The sequence below is a fragment of the Hypanus sabinus genome, chromosome 2 (genome assembly GCF_030144855.1).
Source record: "Hypanus sabinus isolate sHypSab1 chromosome 2, sHypSab1.hap1, whole genome shotgun sequence".
In the NCBI taxonomy this organism is placed as follows: domain Eukaryota; kingdom Metazoa; phylum Chordata; class Chondrichthyes; order Myliobatiformes; family Dasyatidae; genus Hypanus; species Hypanus sabinus.
Window position 1 is genome coordinate 70,780,094 of NC_082707.1, and position 16,003 is coordinate 70,796,096.

Genomic DNA, 16,003 nt, shown 5'->3' on the forward strand with positions numbered 1-16,003 from the left:
GATAAACTGCAAGACAGTATACCTAAGAGAACTGATGCAGTTTTAAAGGCAAAGGGTGCGATTTTTTTTTAACTGTTTACTGGTCTTCATAGTAAATTTTTCAATAGTTAGAAACTTAATCATTATTTTTGAAAGCATCTTCCCTTTACAGAATTTTTTTACATGTGCCTAAGACTTTGCACATTACTGCATACAGTCATGGAAATCAATAGTTGCTGCTTAACATTTCACTTGACATAAAATAAAAAGTTAATTAAGGCCAATAACCAGAGTACTTACTTTCCTTGCATGAAGTAGGTCATAAAGGCCACATTGTTTTTGCCATCTTTTTCAACCACTTCTGCTAGTTTGTTAACCATTGGAGCATTGCCAGAAGCAGTGGCCAGCAGCAGCAATCCACCATAATCCTGAGCATGATGCAGACATTCCTGGGCAAGGGCAAACTGACACTTGCTAATTGCAAGCTCGGCCAATTGCTTCCATTTCTGTTCTGACTGTAGAGATAAAATGGGACATTTTGCATGAAAGATAAAATGGTGAAATTTTACAGTTTCAGAAACATGCAAAGTCAGGCTTGAAATCATACCTGAAATTTACATTTTTACATGGGGTTGCTATCTGAAACCTGTATTCACAGCTGGAATACTGCCCTTTCAGAAATGCCAACTTGTTAATGATTTTTTTTTGTAATTCCCAGTTTCTAAGGCCATGTTACTTCGTTTATGTTCCCATTTCTAAATCTTAATCACAATCCCTGTCATAAGCATTCACCTATTTTTGGTGCATTGTTTTTAATTAATTCTGGTTATGATTCTTTTTGAACTTTCTCATGTTAATACCTATTAAGTCTTTTTACCATCTCTTTGATTTATGGTTAAGCACCATGTTTCTTGTCAAATTTTCCTTATCTGACTGCTGCTTTCCTTTATTCTAGTGGCTGCCAACTAGTCGATCGTTATCGACCAGTCGATTTTTGAGACTTTCTCAGTAGATACTGAAAAAAGAAAATTGCGCACCGGGCAGAGAAGACTGGAAGCAAAACCCCACAACCCGGAAGCAACCTCTCCCCACAAACAGCTCTCCACAGCGGGAGCACCGCTACATCACCATTATCCCAATCGGCATCAACCTATCTTTATAATGCTCACATTACAACACTCTGCCCCCTTTAAATTCAAACATTCCCCAAATGTAAAAGAACTGGGAAACAAAAACAGTGGTGTCATTAGCTTGTGTACCTCTGAAACTTATACTAGTGTCTCAGTAACAGTTTACCAATACAAAACACCTGAAAAACAAGGCAGATTCAACATTCAGTCTAACAAAGGAAACTGTCCATGCAAATACTCAGTCTGTCAGGAGGTTTGTGAGGGCGTTGTGCAGCAACATATGAAAATTATTAAATCTAAGTACAGGAGCTGTCTTACTGATAGACAACTCACAGACGGTCTCAGACTGGTTGTCTGTAGTTATGAGCCAAATTTCAGGGAACTAGCAGAAAGTATTCAGCCCCAGTCATCACACTGAGTGCAACTGTCAATTTTTATTCATTTATTTTTTGTGTTGAAATAAAATTAAATAATGATTTAATAATAATTAAATAATGAAACATAGGATTAAAAGTGTTGTAATGTGAGCATTATAAAAGTAAGTAATACTAATTAAGATAATGGTAACATAGCAACTTTCCCGCTATGGAAAGCTGCGTGCAAAGAGAGACTGCTTCTGGGGCTGCGGGGCTCCACTTCCAGTCCCTTCTGCCCGGTGTGCATGCATGTGCCTAAACAAGATTTAGTAGGTCGATCTTGCTTTTCAAGGCTGAGGTAGGGGATCTTGGGCTTTAAAAGGTTGGCAACCACTACTTTATTCTATTTGCTTTTAAAATTCCATTACTCTGTGATAAAGTTTGACCTGCATCTGAAATATTGCCCGGCTTCTCCACAGAGACTGAATAACTGGATAAATATTCCCCATCGCAAAGTAAGGGTTAATGAGATTGATTTAATACACCACTGAATGTTACATCAAGGTTCTCATACATAGATTTACAATATCTCCACTTTAAATAAAAAGTGACAGAGGAATTAGAGAATTTAAGAAGCGACAACATGAAAATAATTGGTTAAAAATATGTGTCTACTTTGAGATTAGAGCAATAAAATCATGGTTATAAAGTACTGAAACATGGCTTTTAGCTCATTAAGTTCACACCAACTATCAAGTGCTCATTTACGCTAATCCTATTTTATTCGCCCACATAGCCATCAACCTTTGCCCACACATTAGGGGTGATTTACGTGGCCAATTAAGCAAGCAACCCATGAATTTGGATGGAAATCAGAGCACCCAAAAGAAACCCAATTATTCATAGGGAGAAAATGCAAATTCCACACAGACAACACTAAACATACCTCTTAAGCAACTTAAATTCAGTCCTGACCTTCGGTGTTCTCCATGTGGAATTTGCAATTTCTCCCTCTGAATACATGGGTTTCCTCTGAGTGATTTACTCATTGAGCCACTGTGTCACCAACGATTTTGCTATATATAAAAATGAAGTCCAATGTACATATGATTTATCATCCCCAAATGTAACAGCTTAATTCTGCAAATTGAGTTCCATTTCTGTCTTGACCAAGTCCACCGATATCCTCCTTTCGGAACCAGAACCACCTATCATCAAATATTGTACTAACCCACTTCAAAAGCTTTTAATAATTAATGTATTATAATTTAACTCAGTGTGATGTAATTAAACATAAAAAGCATATATTCTAACTGAATTCAATAATGTAATATGGCTTCAAACACTAGTGCCAATGGGTATTGAAGCAACAGGACATTAATTACCTCTGCTTCTACAGCTAATTGATAGGCGATCTTCAGTTCACCCAGCTGCAGTGCCAGTTCAAAGCGGTGTTCTGGATCAGTGGATACAGCAAGAGCCTGTGATTTGAAACCCTGTGTATAAGGAAAGCCAGCAAGTTGAAAATTATTGTGAGAAATGCACTCTCATTTTCAAACCTGTCCACTATAAAAAAAATTCAGCTTGAATTGTTATTGTAGCGATGTATTTTCTATCAGTCTTACTCCTGTTCAGAGGAGGTTTGATTCTTCCTATGGTAGAATATACCAAAAAATGATTTTATATTCTCTGGATCTTAAATACCAATTTATCTGGGCATTAATAAATAGTTATTATTACCTAAAAGGCAAAAGAAACTTGTATTTATGCACCTTCAGCAGAAGAAAATATTGCAAATTGATTCACAAGGCTAACTACTTTGAAAATGAAATTGCCTGAATTCAGTGATGTATACACAAATATCAAAATATGAATCCTTGTGATTCTCCATCTTGGATATCTAGATTTCCAAATCAAACTACTTCACACAAACTGGATGAATACAAAGCAGCTTTCCCATTCATTCTTGACTGTTTGATTTCTTGCTAGGGTATCAAATGGACCCATCAACCATTGATTGGAACAATCAGTGACATGAGCTTGAATTTATAGTATTGTGGCAACCCACTTTCTGCGCAGGCAAACTGGCTCACAAATAGCCAGCGTGCGGGGGGGAGACTTTGGTAATGCACCTCTGACGTCATTTCCGCCCGGAGAGGGCAGGTGCTAGGGATTAAATGCCAGCGCCGCGAAGTTTGAATAAACTAGTCTCGAACCGACTGACCGACTGCGTGTCGTTATTTCAGCGCTGTGTGTAGCACATCGCTACATTGGTGACCTCGATGGTCCAAACGGGATTTGGACCAAAGATGACCGACCCTTCATCTGTTCACGCAGTTTCGCTAAAACTGCCAACTTTCTGGACGCTGTGACCACGCGTGTGGTTTAGCCAAGCAGAAGCCCAGTTCCAGATTCGGCAGATATCCTCTGATTCCACGCGTTACTACAACACGATGAGTGCCCTTGACCAGCAGACGGCTGACCAGGTTGCGGATTTCATACAGTCGCCCCCGGAAGAAGGCAAATATGAAGTATTCAAAGCGCTGCTCATTGGGACCTTTGGCCTCTCACGGCGTGAGCGGATGGTTTGGGAGACAGACTGCCGTCAGCATTGATGAACGAGATGCTGTCCCTGGCTGACGGACACAAGCCATGCCTCATGTTCGAGCAAGCATTCTTGGAGCAACTGCCCAAGGACATACATCTGCTGCTGGCCGATGCAGATTTCAGCGACCCTCGGAAGGTGGCGGCCCGGGCAGACGTGCTGTGGAAAGCCAAGAGGGAGAGCGTGGCGTCCGTCGGTTAGATTACCAGGCCACGCGCCCAACAGCAGACCAGACCAGGCCCGGCATGGGGGCGCACACAACCCAGAGGCAGGAGTGAGGAGGCCAGTGAACAGTGGTGTTTCTACCACCAGCAGCGGGGCACAAACGCCCGCCGTTGTTGCCCGCCTTGCAAGGGCCAGCTGCCGCTAATGACTATGGTGGCATGCCACCAGGACAGCCTCTTGTACGTCTGGGACAAACAGTCGGGACGCCGCTTCTTGGTCGACACCAGAGCGGGGATCAGCATCTTGCCCCCGACGGGGTATGACACCCGCAACAGGAAGCCAGGACCCACCCTGAGGGCCGCAAACAGCAGCACGATACAGACCTACGGCACCCGCACAGTGCAGCTGCAGTTCGGCGCCAGCTGGTTCACGTGGGACTTCACACTGGCCGCTGTGGCCCAACCACTCCTGGGGGCGGACTTCTTGCGAGCTCACAGCCTGCTGGTCGACTTGCAAGGGAAAAGACTGGTACATGCAGAGACTTTCCAGACATTTTCCCTGGGTGAAGCCAAGTTGCCGGTCCCACACCTGGACTCCATCACGCTGTCGGACAACGAATTCACCAGAATCCTGGCGGACCTCCCATCGATTCTGGCACTGCAGTTCACAGCAGCCATGCCCAGACACGGGGTACAGCACCACATTCCGACCCAGGGACCACCCCTCCACACCCGCTCACGAAGGCTCCCCCCAGAGAAGCTCCGCCTGGCGAAGGAGGAGTTCAAGAGGATGGAGGAATTGGGGATCGTGCAGAGGTCTGACTGCCCATGGGCCTCCCCTCTGCACATGGTGCCCAAAGCAGCCGGGGGTTAGAGACCATGCGGCAACTACCACAGACTGAACGAGGCTACCACTCCAGACCGCTACCCTGTGCCACACATACAAGACTTTGCAGCAAACCTACACAGGGCAAGAAACTTTTCCAAAGCTGACCTCATCCGGGGATACCATCAAATCCCAGTGCACCCTGAAGACATCCCCAAAACAGCACTCATCACCCCGTTCGGCCTGTTCAAGTTCCTCCGAAAGCCGTTCAGCCTGAAGAATGCCACACAGACGTTCCAGTGGCTAATGGACACTGTGGGATGCGACCTGGACTTCGCGTTCATCTATTTGGACGACATCCTTATAGCCAGCAGTTGTTGTCAGGAGCATCTGTCCCACCTCCGCCAGCTCTACTCCCGCCTGAGTGATTTCAGCCTGACGATCATGATCAACCCAGCCAAGTGCCAGTTCGGTCTTGATACCATCGACTTCCTGGGCCACAGGATTGGCAAAGACGGGGCAACACCTCTGCCCGCCAAGGTAGATGCGATCTGCCACTTTGCCCGGCCCAACACGGTCAAAGGCTTGCAGGAGTTCATAGAACGGTGGTGAACTTCTACCACCGTTTCCTCCCCTCAGCAGTCCATATCATGCGCCCTTTGTACACCCTGATGTCGGGTAAAGGCAAGGACATTACTTGGGACGAGGAGGCCGTGGCTGCTTTCGTTAAAGCCAAGGAAGCCTTGGCAGATGCCGCGATGCTGGTGCTCCCCAGAACGGATGTTCCGACCGCCCTCATGGTGGACGCATCTGACACAGCAGTCAGTGGGGTGCTGCAGCAGCTCATCGAGGGGCGCTGGCAACTCCTGGCGTTCTTCAGCAAGTACCTATGACCACCCGAACTTAAGTATAGTGCTTTCAACCGGGAGCTGTTGGCACTGTATCTGGCAATCCGGCATTTCAGGTACTTCTTAGAAGGCAGGCTGTTCGCCGTGTTCACGGACCACAAACCGTTGACCTTCGCGTTCACGAAGGTGTCCGATCCCTGGTCGGCTCGCCAGCAGCGACATCTGTCCTACATCTCCGAGTACACGACGGACATCCAGCATGTCTCGGGGAAGGACGACGTCGTGGCGGACGCACTCTCCAGACCAGCTGTCCAGGCCCTGTCCGTGGGGGTGGACTATGCAGCACTGGCGGAGGCGCAGCAGGCAGACGACGTGATGCCCAGCTACAGGACCGCAATCTTGGGTTTGCAGCTGCAGGACTTTCTCATAGGCCTAGGTGATAGGACCCTCCTGTGCGACATGGCTACCGGCCAACCTCGCCCCATCGTCCCGGCAGCCTGGAGGCGGCGAGTTTTCGACTCCATACACAGCTTGGCGCACCCATCTATCAGGACAACCGTCCAGCTGGTCTCCAGCAAGTTTGCATGGCACGGACTTCGCAAGCAGGTCGGTGAATGGGCCAGAACGTGCACATAGTGCCAAATAGCCAAGGTGCAGCGGCACACTAAAGCCCCGCCGCAGCAGTTCGAACCCACCCACCGGAGGTTCGACCGCATTCATGTGGATATCGTGGGCCCCCTACCAGTGTCCCGAGGAGCACGGTACCTCCTAACGATGGTAGACCGGTTCATGAGGTGGCCAGAGGCGGTCCCGCTCACCGACACATCTGCCGATTCCTGCGCCTGAGCACTGATCACAAGCTGGGTAGCACGCTTCGGGGTACCGGCCCACATTACCTCCGACAGAGGCGCCCAGTTCACCTCTAGCCTGTGGTCGGCTGTGGCCAGCCTGTTGGGAACGCAGCTGCACCACACAACTGCCTACCACCCACAGTCAAACGGACTGGTGGAACGCTTCCACTGTCACTTTAAGTCGGCTCTCATGGCCCACCTGAGAGGACCTAACTGGGTGGACGAGCTTCCCTGGGTCTTGCTTGGGATTCGTACAGCGCCCAAAGAGGATCTGCAAGCCTCGTCAGCCGAGTTGGTGTACGGCGCGCCCCTGACCGTACCGGGAGAGTTCATACCAGTCCCAAGGGGGCAAGAGGAAGAACCCGCAGCAGTCCTGGACAGGCTACGCGAAAGGCTCGGCAAACTGGCCCCCGGTACCAACTTCACAGCACGAACGGACCTTGACCCATGTATCCAAAGACCTGCAGAACTGTAAGTTTGTGTTTGTACGAAAGAGCGGACACTGGGCGTCGCTACAGCGGCCGTACGAGGGGCCGCTCAAGGTGATCAACAACAACGGGTCCACATACGTTCTGGACATTGGGGGGAAAGAGGAGGTTTTCACGGTGGACTGACTCAAACTAGCCCATGTGGACTTGGCGCAGCTGGTCAAGGTTCAGGCACCGCGGCACAGAGGCAGACCTCCCAAACAGAGGCTAATCCAGACTGTGGACATTGGGGGGTGTATCGCCGGTTCTGGGGGGGGGGGGGGGGGGGGTGTTATGTGACGACCCACTTTCTGCGCGGGCAAAACCGGCTCACATTTAGCCAGTACGCAGGGGGAGACTTTGGTAATGTACCTCCGATGTCATTTCCACCCGGAGAGGGTGGGCGCTAGGGATTTAAATGCCAGCACCGCGAAGTTTGAATAAACTAGTCTCGAAACGACTTACCAACTGCGTATCGTTATTTCAGGGCTGTGTGTAGCACATTGCTACAGTATTTGGAAATGATTTTATTTGGAAACTCAGGCCACAAAGCCTCCAATCATTCAATACAAAGTAGCTAACATCATTACAAATAAAAATCCTACAAGATTTATAAAGAATTATTAGCAGCCACAGCAAAAGCTAATTTCAGTTTCTTTATTCTAACAGTTATAAACTACTCCAATACTAAAAAGCTGTGTAACATTCTGTTCAGAACTGACATTAAACAAAATGCATCTAGAGTTCATGGTCAACTTCTGTAGTACTAACTTACCTGTTTCTCTAGGAAGTGTGCTACTCTTGTCCTCTGCTCCTTTGGAATAGTGGGAAGAACTTTGTCAGCCATGGAAAAATCCCTTCTCATGACTGCTGTCTGGTACTCAAGGACAGAGACCAGCAGTGAATAGCTGACGATATTTAACTCTTTGTCACCCAAGTACAATCGATTGTCCTTTGGGATATAACCCAGAAGATACATAGTCCTGAAAAGATAAAATTGATAATAGGATCATAGCGTCAGTTAAGTTCTTAATGAAAAAAACATGGGCATTATGAATTTTGTAAATAATTTTCTATAGTTATTTGCATTTTCCAATTGATTCAAAGATCTTAATGCCCATATTGGTTAGGGAGAATTCTGCATGATACCGAAGTACTGGAGGTCATTCAAATTGAAAATGAAAAAGCTACATAACAAGGGATGGCACTGTCAAAGAGAGATTGTTCTCTGCATTGCTAAACTGAAGGTACAAAGATAATGTCACTATACAGTCTGAACAGGCCCTTATCAAAGTGGGCTTGCACCAAAACAGGGAAATCAGTGACACAGAAAGAATGAGAGCTTTTTAGAGCAAAGACAAAATAAACTGCAGCTTTTAAAGGTGATATCCCGATTGCTTTGAGAAGCTTAGCTTTAGCATAAGAATTTGCATGTTGAATATGTTGAGTGGTAAGGAAAATGAAAATTTGATTCATGAGATAGTGGCATCAGTATTCAGGAAAGAGACATCCATTTCATTGGGACTACTTCCATTCAATGCACACAAGAACCATTACCTTCAAAAATCAATTCATTATGTCCTTTAAAGAAATCATGGAGTTTCACATGGTGAGATGAGTCATTTAGAAAAGTGATAACCTAACAAATAACAGACTGGTATAGCAAAAGAGGAAAATAAGCAATATACTAACTTTTGTTACAAAGGAATATAGATCAAAAAGTAAAACTAATGCAATCACATAGGACTTTAATAGAACAACTATGTAGTGTGCAGTGCAGTTTTAATGTCCCTGCCCAAGAAACAATATACTTAGGGTGAGCTTGATCTATGTCCAGTACTGATCCCTGGGGTTGGGGACTGAAATTGGTGGATGTTGTAATCTTCACTGTCTCCAATACAAGTATCCTTCCTGAAGTGTGGAGATCAAATCTATGCATGTTACTCAAAGTTCTGTCTCACCAGCATCTTGCAAGGTTAAAATAATTCTTTCCTACTTTTATTCTCTTTAACCCCTGTAATTAAAGTTGACATTCAGTTAATTGTCTTAGTTACTTGCTCTGCCTTCAGAGTGGTAGTAATTGTTAGTGAAAATAGGACTGGACTTGTATGCAACACCTCTGTACTCTAGAGTATTTTCCAAACTAGTAGAAGTTTTCTACAAAAATTGCTATATAATATTTTGACTTCTTATATTGATTCCATACAATCTTCCTAAAACTGTGCAACCCACCTGTCAAGATGGGCAATGGTGACAATCTCTCCACCAACATAGTAATTAAGCCTATTCACAGAGCTTGTGTAGATGAAACAATCTCCAACCCATAATCCTGTCTTCACGATTTCCTGAATTTCACCAAGAACCTAGAAAAGAAATGCCCAAAGATATATACAAATCAAGTAACTTAACTATGAACATCTTCTTCAGTGTTATACTAGAATTAAAAAATAAACAAGAACATCAAGGACTTATCCAATATAATTACAGACTCCTGTAACTGAGAACAGAGTCTATTCAAACAGATTTCACTTTACCAAGTTCCTACTTGGTCTATGAAATGCTACCAAACTTGCCTCAAAGGCATCTTCTATACCATCCTCTGTAACTCCTTCATGTGTTTCCTGTGCTGTAGCCACCTTTTCAGCAAGATATTTCAAAATGAAGAAGGAATCTTCTGTGGCAATGCAAACCAGTTCACCAGAATCTGACCAGAATATCTGAAAAATATTTTGTTAACCAATGTCAACATTATTAATATCACTACAAGCTTACTACAAATAATAACCAGAAGTTTTATTTTGAATATACTTAATGCCTCTGCAACGGAAGAGAAAACCAGTCTTGAATTTCTACCTGTTATTAACTATCTCGTGATTCTGAGAGCTGAGCATGGATACATGAAAACATGGTTAGCAGTGACCATGTTCCCCAGATGAGCAGACCAACACTTACTTGTCTGGATTGAATAAGCCAGTTAAGACTAGTTGAAGGGAATGCACCCTTTGTCCTTTAATCAGTTCTTTCAAGAAACAACGAAAAATTGAAGATAAGAGCAAACAATAAGGCAATGAAACATAAAGCAAATGTCACTGGATTACCACTCAGTCTCTGGAATTACAGAATGTTTTTAATGCATTGATACAGATCCAGCAGTAAGTAGGTCATTGCCACTTGACTTGGGACAAATCCGACTTCTCTACTTCAGTTAGATGCAGATAATTTACAAAAATTCATCTCTGCTGAAAGCCAGTCTTTCCCTCAAGTAAAATTCTCATCTCATTTCAATTTCTTTCTGCAGCACAATTCCTGTCACGTGCACTGCAATTTCCAACACATGCATAAGTCACTCCAGATATTTATGCCATGACTCTAAAGACAGTCTATTCATTTCTATTTATTTAAAATCTTTTTCATTAATTATTATTGAAAATTAACAAAGACACATTAAGTCAGTATGTCATTATGTACAATAAAGAATTAAATTAGGAAATAACTGATTAACAAAGCTAAACAATATATCAATAAGAAAAAATAAAGTGTTAAGAATTTTATTTTTGAAAGAAAAAAGGAAAAAAAAAAGAACCCCTACTAACTAAAAAAACCCCCTACTAACTGAAAAAAATGAGGGGAAAAAACCCCATTGGGAGTACAACCCCGGAGCTATACATCATACAAGCTTCCATTAAAAAAAATCAATCCGCCTACTCAAATCCACTTAAAGAAAAGTCGGAAGGAAACCATATTAATTAACTCAAATCAGATGATAGTAGTGGGCAAATGAACCCCACCTTTTCACAAAATCAAATTGAGGATCAAAAGTTCGACTTCTGATATTCTCCAAATTAAGATGTAACATCACCTGAGAAAACCACTGTATCAAAGGAGGACCAGAAGCATCTTTCCATTTCAACAAAACAGCCCTTCTGGCCAATAATGTAACAAATGCAATTACATGTTGGTCTGATGGAGAAATACCATGAATATATTGAGGGATTATACCAAATAAAAAACTGTCAATTTATTAGGTTGTAAATTAATTTTTAGAACTTTAGAAATTATAGAGAAAATAGACTTCCAAAAATGTTTCAATACAGACCACCACATATACAGACCAAAACATATGTGTCAATGTGGCTGTCTCGGTTTTACATCTGTCACACTGACTATCAACATTAGCAAACATTTTAGACAGTCTCTCCTTTGTCAAATAGAAACGATTTACAATTTTAAATTGAATTAAAGAGTGACTGGCACAGATTGAAGAAGAGTTAACCAACAAATTATATATATTCAAACCAACAGTATATATGGAAGATTACTTAAATATTCTTGTAAGAAGTGTCTGACCAATCCATTCATTTCACCTGAACTTCCATCAGCACCACGACTGAAAAATGTAAGCAATTGTACCCAACAAGCTCCAACTTTGAACAAAGTTGTACAATTTAAGAAACCTTCAGCAAAAAGTCAGCTTGGTAAAGGCTTTTATGCTGCAACTAAATGTTAACTGATCAATTCAACCAGCTTTTATCATTACCTCAAAATAAATTCACATTTTAAATAGGTTGCTCCAAATCCAAAGGAAATATACCCTTTTTAAATTCCCAACAAGTTCATGGAGCCAGACAACACACTTAACTGGGATCATTCTCTCTTACTGGATGCTAATCATGGTTCCAAATTATTTAGATAGGTCACTTACATATTTGGGCTGTATTTCGATTCTACGTACGAGTTCAGTGCTGTCCCAGTCATAAAATGCTAGGCCATTCATTGACCGAACTCCCAGGAGGAAACCACCATAGATACCTATGAGTAAGAGAACCTTTGAAATTACCATATTCTATAGAGTTAGAAATTAATTTCAGAAAAGTATGGGATATCAATAAAGACAAAGAGCTTGCAAATATATTTGAAAAATGTTTAGCCCATCAGGCTAAATCACTGAGAAATCAGGGGGTAGTTTCTGTTTACAGCTTGCTTCTTGCACTCCCTTACAACTCCCATACTGTACATACATCCCAACTGTATCTACTTTTTAATCCTCATCAGATGACCTGCATTCACATTCCCCTTTCATACAACTCAAGAGCACATCCACAGAACAAATGTCTTCTATCATTGGGTTATATACTTCAGTTTTGAGTAAATTCAGTTGAAGATGTCACATAATAAACAAGTAGCACATTACTCATTAAAAACCTATATACAGGTCAGAGATCAACTTTTCCTTAAGTACATAAGAAAAATTATTTACATTCAACTATAATCACTAACACATTACAGACTATATACTATAAAACATATACCAATTTCCAAATCTTCAATTTGAAACTCCACAGAGAAAAATGCTAAACCTTTGGTTTATATTCTGAATTAAAGTGATGACATAATTTACTCATTCTCATGCTATGAGGTTGCTCTCAACAGTAGGTTATCAAGTACTTTACAAAGAAACTGTTTGCTCTCGAGGTAACGGAAAAGTTCCATGATATGCTCATAATTAAATGAAAATTCTCTAAATTCTGCAAGAAATTCTGTCAATCAATCCTCTTAAAAACACTCAAGTGATATATATCAACTGATTACCTTCTGCTCCAAAATCAGGCTTAAATGACTTTTTTTCTTTGAAATTCTTGAAAATCTTGACCGCACTGTTGCTTTCCCTGATTGCATATCTGAAAAGGGAAGCAAATCCATTAGTTCTTTGTTCACTTTTGATCAAAGGTTGAAGTAATCCTCTGCCTTGAATATTACTTACTCAGAAGAATCGTGTGCCCATACAAACTCCTGTGCAGATCCAAAGCTCTTGTTTCGCAAAGCCATTGCAGTGTAGATAATGTATTCACCATCCCCACAGACTACAACAAATCTAAATACCAAAACTTAAATTACTTTATGAACATAAATATTACATTAAGAAACTTAGTTTAGATACTCAACAGATTAAATATCAGTGCAAAGGTTGAAGTATTTGGAATGGTAGGGTACAACTCTCAACCTCATCTATAAAATCTATAAGAAAAACATCTTCTCCACATCCACGCTATCTAAGCCTTTCAGTATTCAATAGCTTTCAACAAGATCACCCCCTCAATTTTCTAAAGACCAGTGAGTCTATTATTCCCTTTCATTAGAAAGAGAAACAGTTTTAATTGCCTTTGTTGATAAAAGGGAGGGAAGGTAGCAAATGTTATAACAAATATTAATTTTTCCTATTTCCTATTCCTATAACAAGAAAATCTTTACAATAAATATGATTATTTTACATAACTTCTAATGGTGTACTAGGAAAAGTGTGTTCTAAATGAGCAGAAGATCCAACTAACATAAATTATAACCAACAAATAACTACAAGTTAAAATGGAAGTTATTTATTCGTCTAATAGTTAAACATATGCTTGCGATATGTTCCAGTTAACAAAAGTACAGTACACAAGACACTCTATAATTTTAATCAACTTAATTCTACAATGTCAATTTTTTTTATATATAACTGGAACATTTTGAAGATACCTTCCATTGGGGTTGTGTTGAATTGATTGTGGATAGATTTCACAGCTTCCCATATCTTTCACAGCCAAAGGTAGCCTTTCACCATCTTTTATCTCAGCATCACCCATTGCTTTAAGGTTAGCCTGTTGAACTTCAGAATGCTTAGCCCAAATAATTTTACCACTGGCATCCATGGACATTGCTGGCTCTTCACGACCAAGCTAAAAATTGTGCAAATTATATTAAGTGTCAGCCTTTTCCTTTGTATTTGAAAGCAATGAGAGAGCAGAGTATGCAGTAAATGGTAAAAAAAAATCCTTTTAATTAAAATACAAATACTCTAACACTTGTAATTTGTCTGTGGCTTAAGAGTGAAGATCTGTGGAGTAATGAGATCTTTTTAAAATTTACAATTTGTTTTCTTCTGCACATTTAGTACACTGCTTGGCTAATCACCCAGAACATAAAATAACATGGCAACTGCATCAACAAATTTCATAATGGGCCAGCATAGTTGGCTATTCCATTTTGTTGAAGTAACTTATTTATAAATTTCAATTATGCACTGTTAACAAATTGAAAATACTTAAAACATATGCTAAGTCAGAAGTAAACACATGCTACATTCACAACATTTCTCCTTTTGAAGAGCACAGATATCACACTAAGTGTATAATTATTAAACTGTACACAACTGAAATGACTGCATAAAGAAATAGGTGGTTACATGTAAAACTATTTTTAATTGTTAACTTTAGAAATAAATGGAAAATCACAACCCTACTATCTATGATAACATCATTGTGAATCCATCAGATATTCCAAGCACATGATTTTTGGTATATATCTGGGGACAGTAAATATATACTGCCCTTTTAAGGTTAATTAATTTGGCATTGTTATCAGTTTAGTATTTTATCCTGCAAAAACATCACTTCATTCAGATTACTACTAAATCACCGGTGCACGTGAAAGAACTGCACTCTACTTTGCAGATTATTGCTGTAAAGATGTGCAACTTGCATACCTTAATGATAATGCTGCCTTCATCATAGCCAAGAGCCACATTATTGGAACCCCTCAGACTTGCCACACACCAGACTCGTTCCATCCCATAATTCAGTGTACTCTCTAATCTGTAAGTACTTGAATGCCAGATACGGACAGTACCTTTAAAAATTAAATGCAATTGTCCAATGATTATTTCAAGCTTAAGACCTCTGGTTCATTTAATCTATACGTTCAAAAGACTATTTTAAAAAGTAAACATGATTCAGCCCCTTTATCTTTTTATTAGGAATTAATTCAGTCCTTCAGTTTTCTTTTAAACTTGCCTTCTCCACTATGCCATCAATGATTACTGCAATAGAAAATTATGCTACTCTAATTTGCTGCCTCAGTAAGCTAAAGAAAACACTATCGTTCCCTCAGGCATTTCTCTGGCTTTACAACACATTTCTTTTCTGAATGACTACAAATAAAGGGTTATTTCAACAACTTCTCCCCTTTCTGGAATATATAAAACAGGTAAAAACAATGAAAGTATTTTCAAAAATTACTTATTGTTTTGCTTTTCCAAAAAAACAACAAACATCAAAATTCTCAATAAAAAAAATCTGATGCATGTGCCCATTAGGTTATTATTATAATCTAAAGAGAACATGCCTCTTTCCTTGCCATTGAAAATGGTTGCACACTTAAAGGAAGGATAAGAATTAAATATTCTATTTTATGTAGTAAATCTCCAATAATCTGTTATCTGGATGGCATTGTAGTGGAACTTTGGACTATCAGACAATGGTCCTATTAATACTCCATCACAGTTAATTCTTCCTCTTTATATGTTAAACAGTAATATTGTGGATTCTAGTTAATTGGCAGATTGGGAACAGTTCATTTTGGCCCAATTAGGCAGCTGCCACAGTTAGCCGAGGTTTCATGGATATAGGTAAAAGGCATAAAAAAAGACTACCTACTATTTAACTGAGTAACAAATGATGTATTTAAATGAAATAGTGAACAAATTAGAACATTACTAACATTACTCGTTTACATATCTGTCTATAGACTAAGCTATACAAGGCATTGATAAGTTGCATTGTAAGTACTAATTACAATTACCAACATTATACTCACCATCCTCAGATCCAGTGATGATAATTGGAAGCTCAGGATGGAAGCTGACACAAGATACATTCTGAGCATGACCTTCCAGTGTCTGAACACAGGTCTTATTCTATGAACAACAGTCGTAGATCAGTTAAAACTTATAATGGTTATTG

At 40.8% G+C, this 16,003-nt stretch overlaps 1 protein-coding gene across 1 annotated transcript in view; it reads right to left on the reverse strand.

Moving 5' to 3' along the window:
• The window catches only part of copb2 (COPI coat complex subunit beta 2), a 37,588-nt gene that overhangs the window by 9,845 nt on the left and 11,740 nt on the right, over window positions 1-16,003 (reverse strand). The window contains exons 7-17 of the mRNA XM_059948003.1: window positions 15,858-15,957; window positions 14,749-14,891; window positions 13,743-13,942; window positions 12,988-13,098; window positions 12,816-12,904; window positions 11,929-12,035; window positions 9,800-9,943; window positions 9,459-9,589; window positions 8,002-8,209; window positions 2,851-2,961; window positions 280-494 (exon numbers count right to left, since the gene is read on the reverse strand). Of these exons, the coding sequence (XP_059803986.1) occupies window positions 280-494; window positions 2,851-2,961; window positions 8,002-8,209; window positions 9,459-9,589; window positions 9,800-9,943; window positions 11,929-12,035; window positions 12,816-12,904; window positions 12,988-13,098; window positions 13,743-13,942; window positions 14,749-14,891; window positions 15,858-15,957 (1,559 nt within the window). The remainder of the gene's footprint in view (window positions 1-279; window positions 495-2,850; window positions 2,962-8,001; window positions 8,210-9,458; window positions 9,590-9,799; window positions 9,944-11,928; window positions 12,036-12,815; window positions 12,905-12,987; window positions 13,099-13,742; window positions 13,943-14,748; window positions 14,892-15,857; window positions 15,958-16,003) is intronic.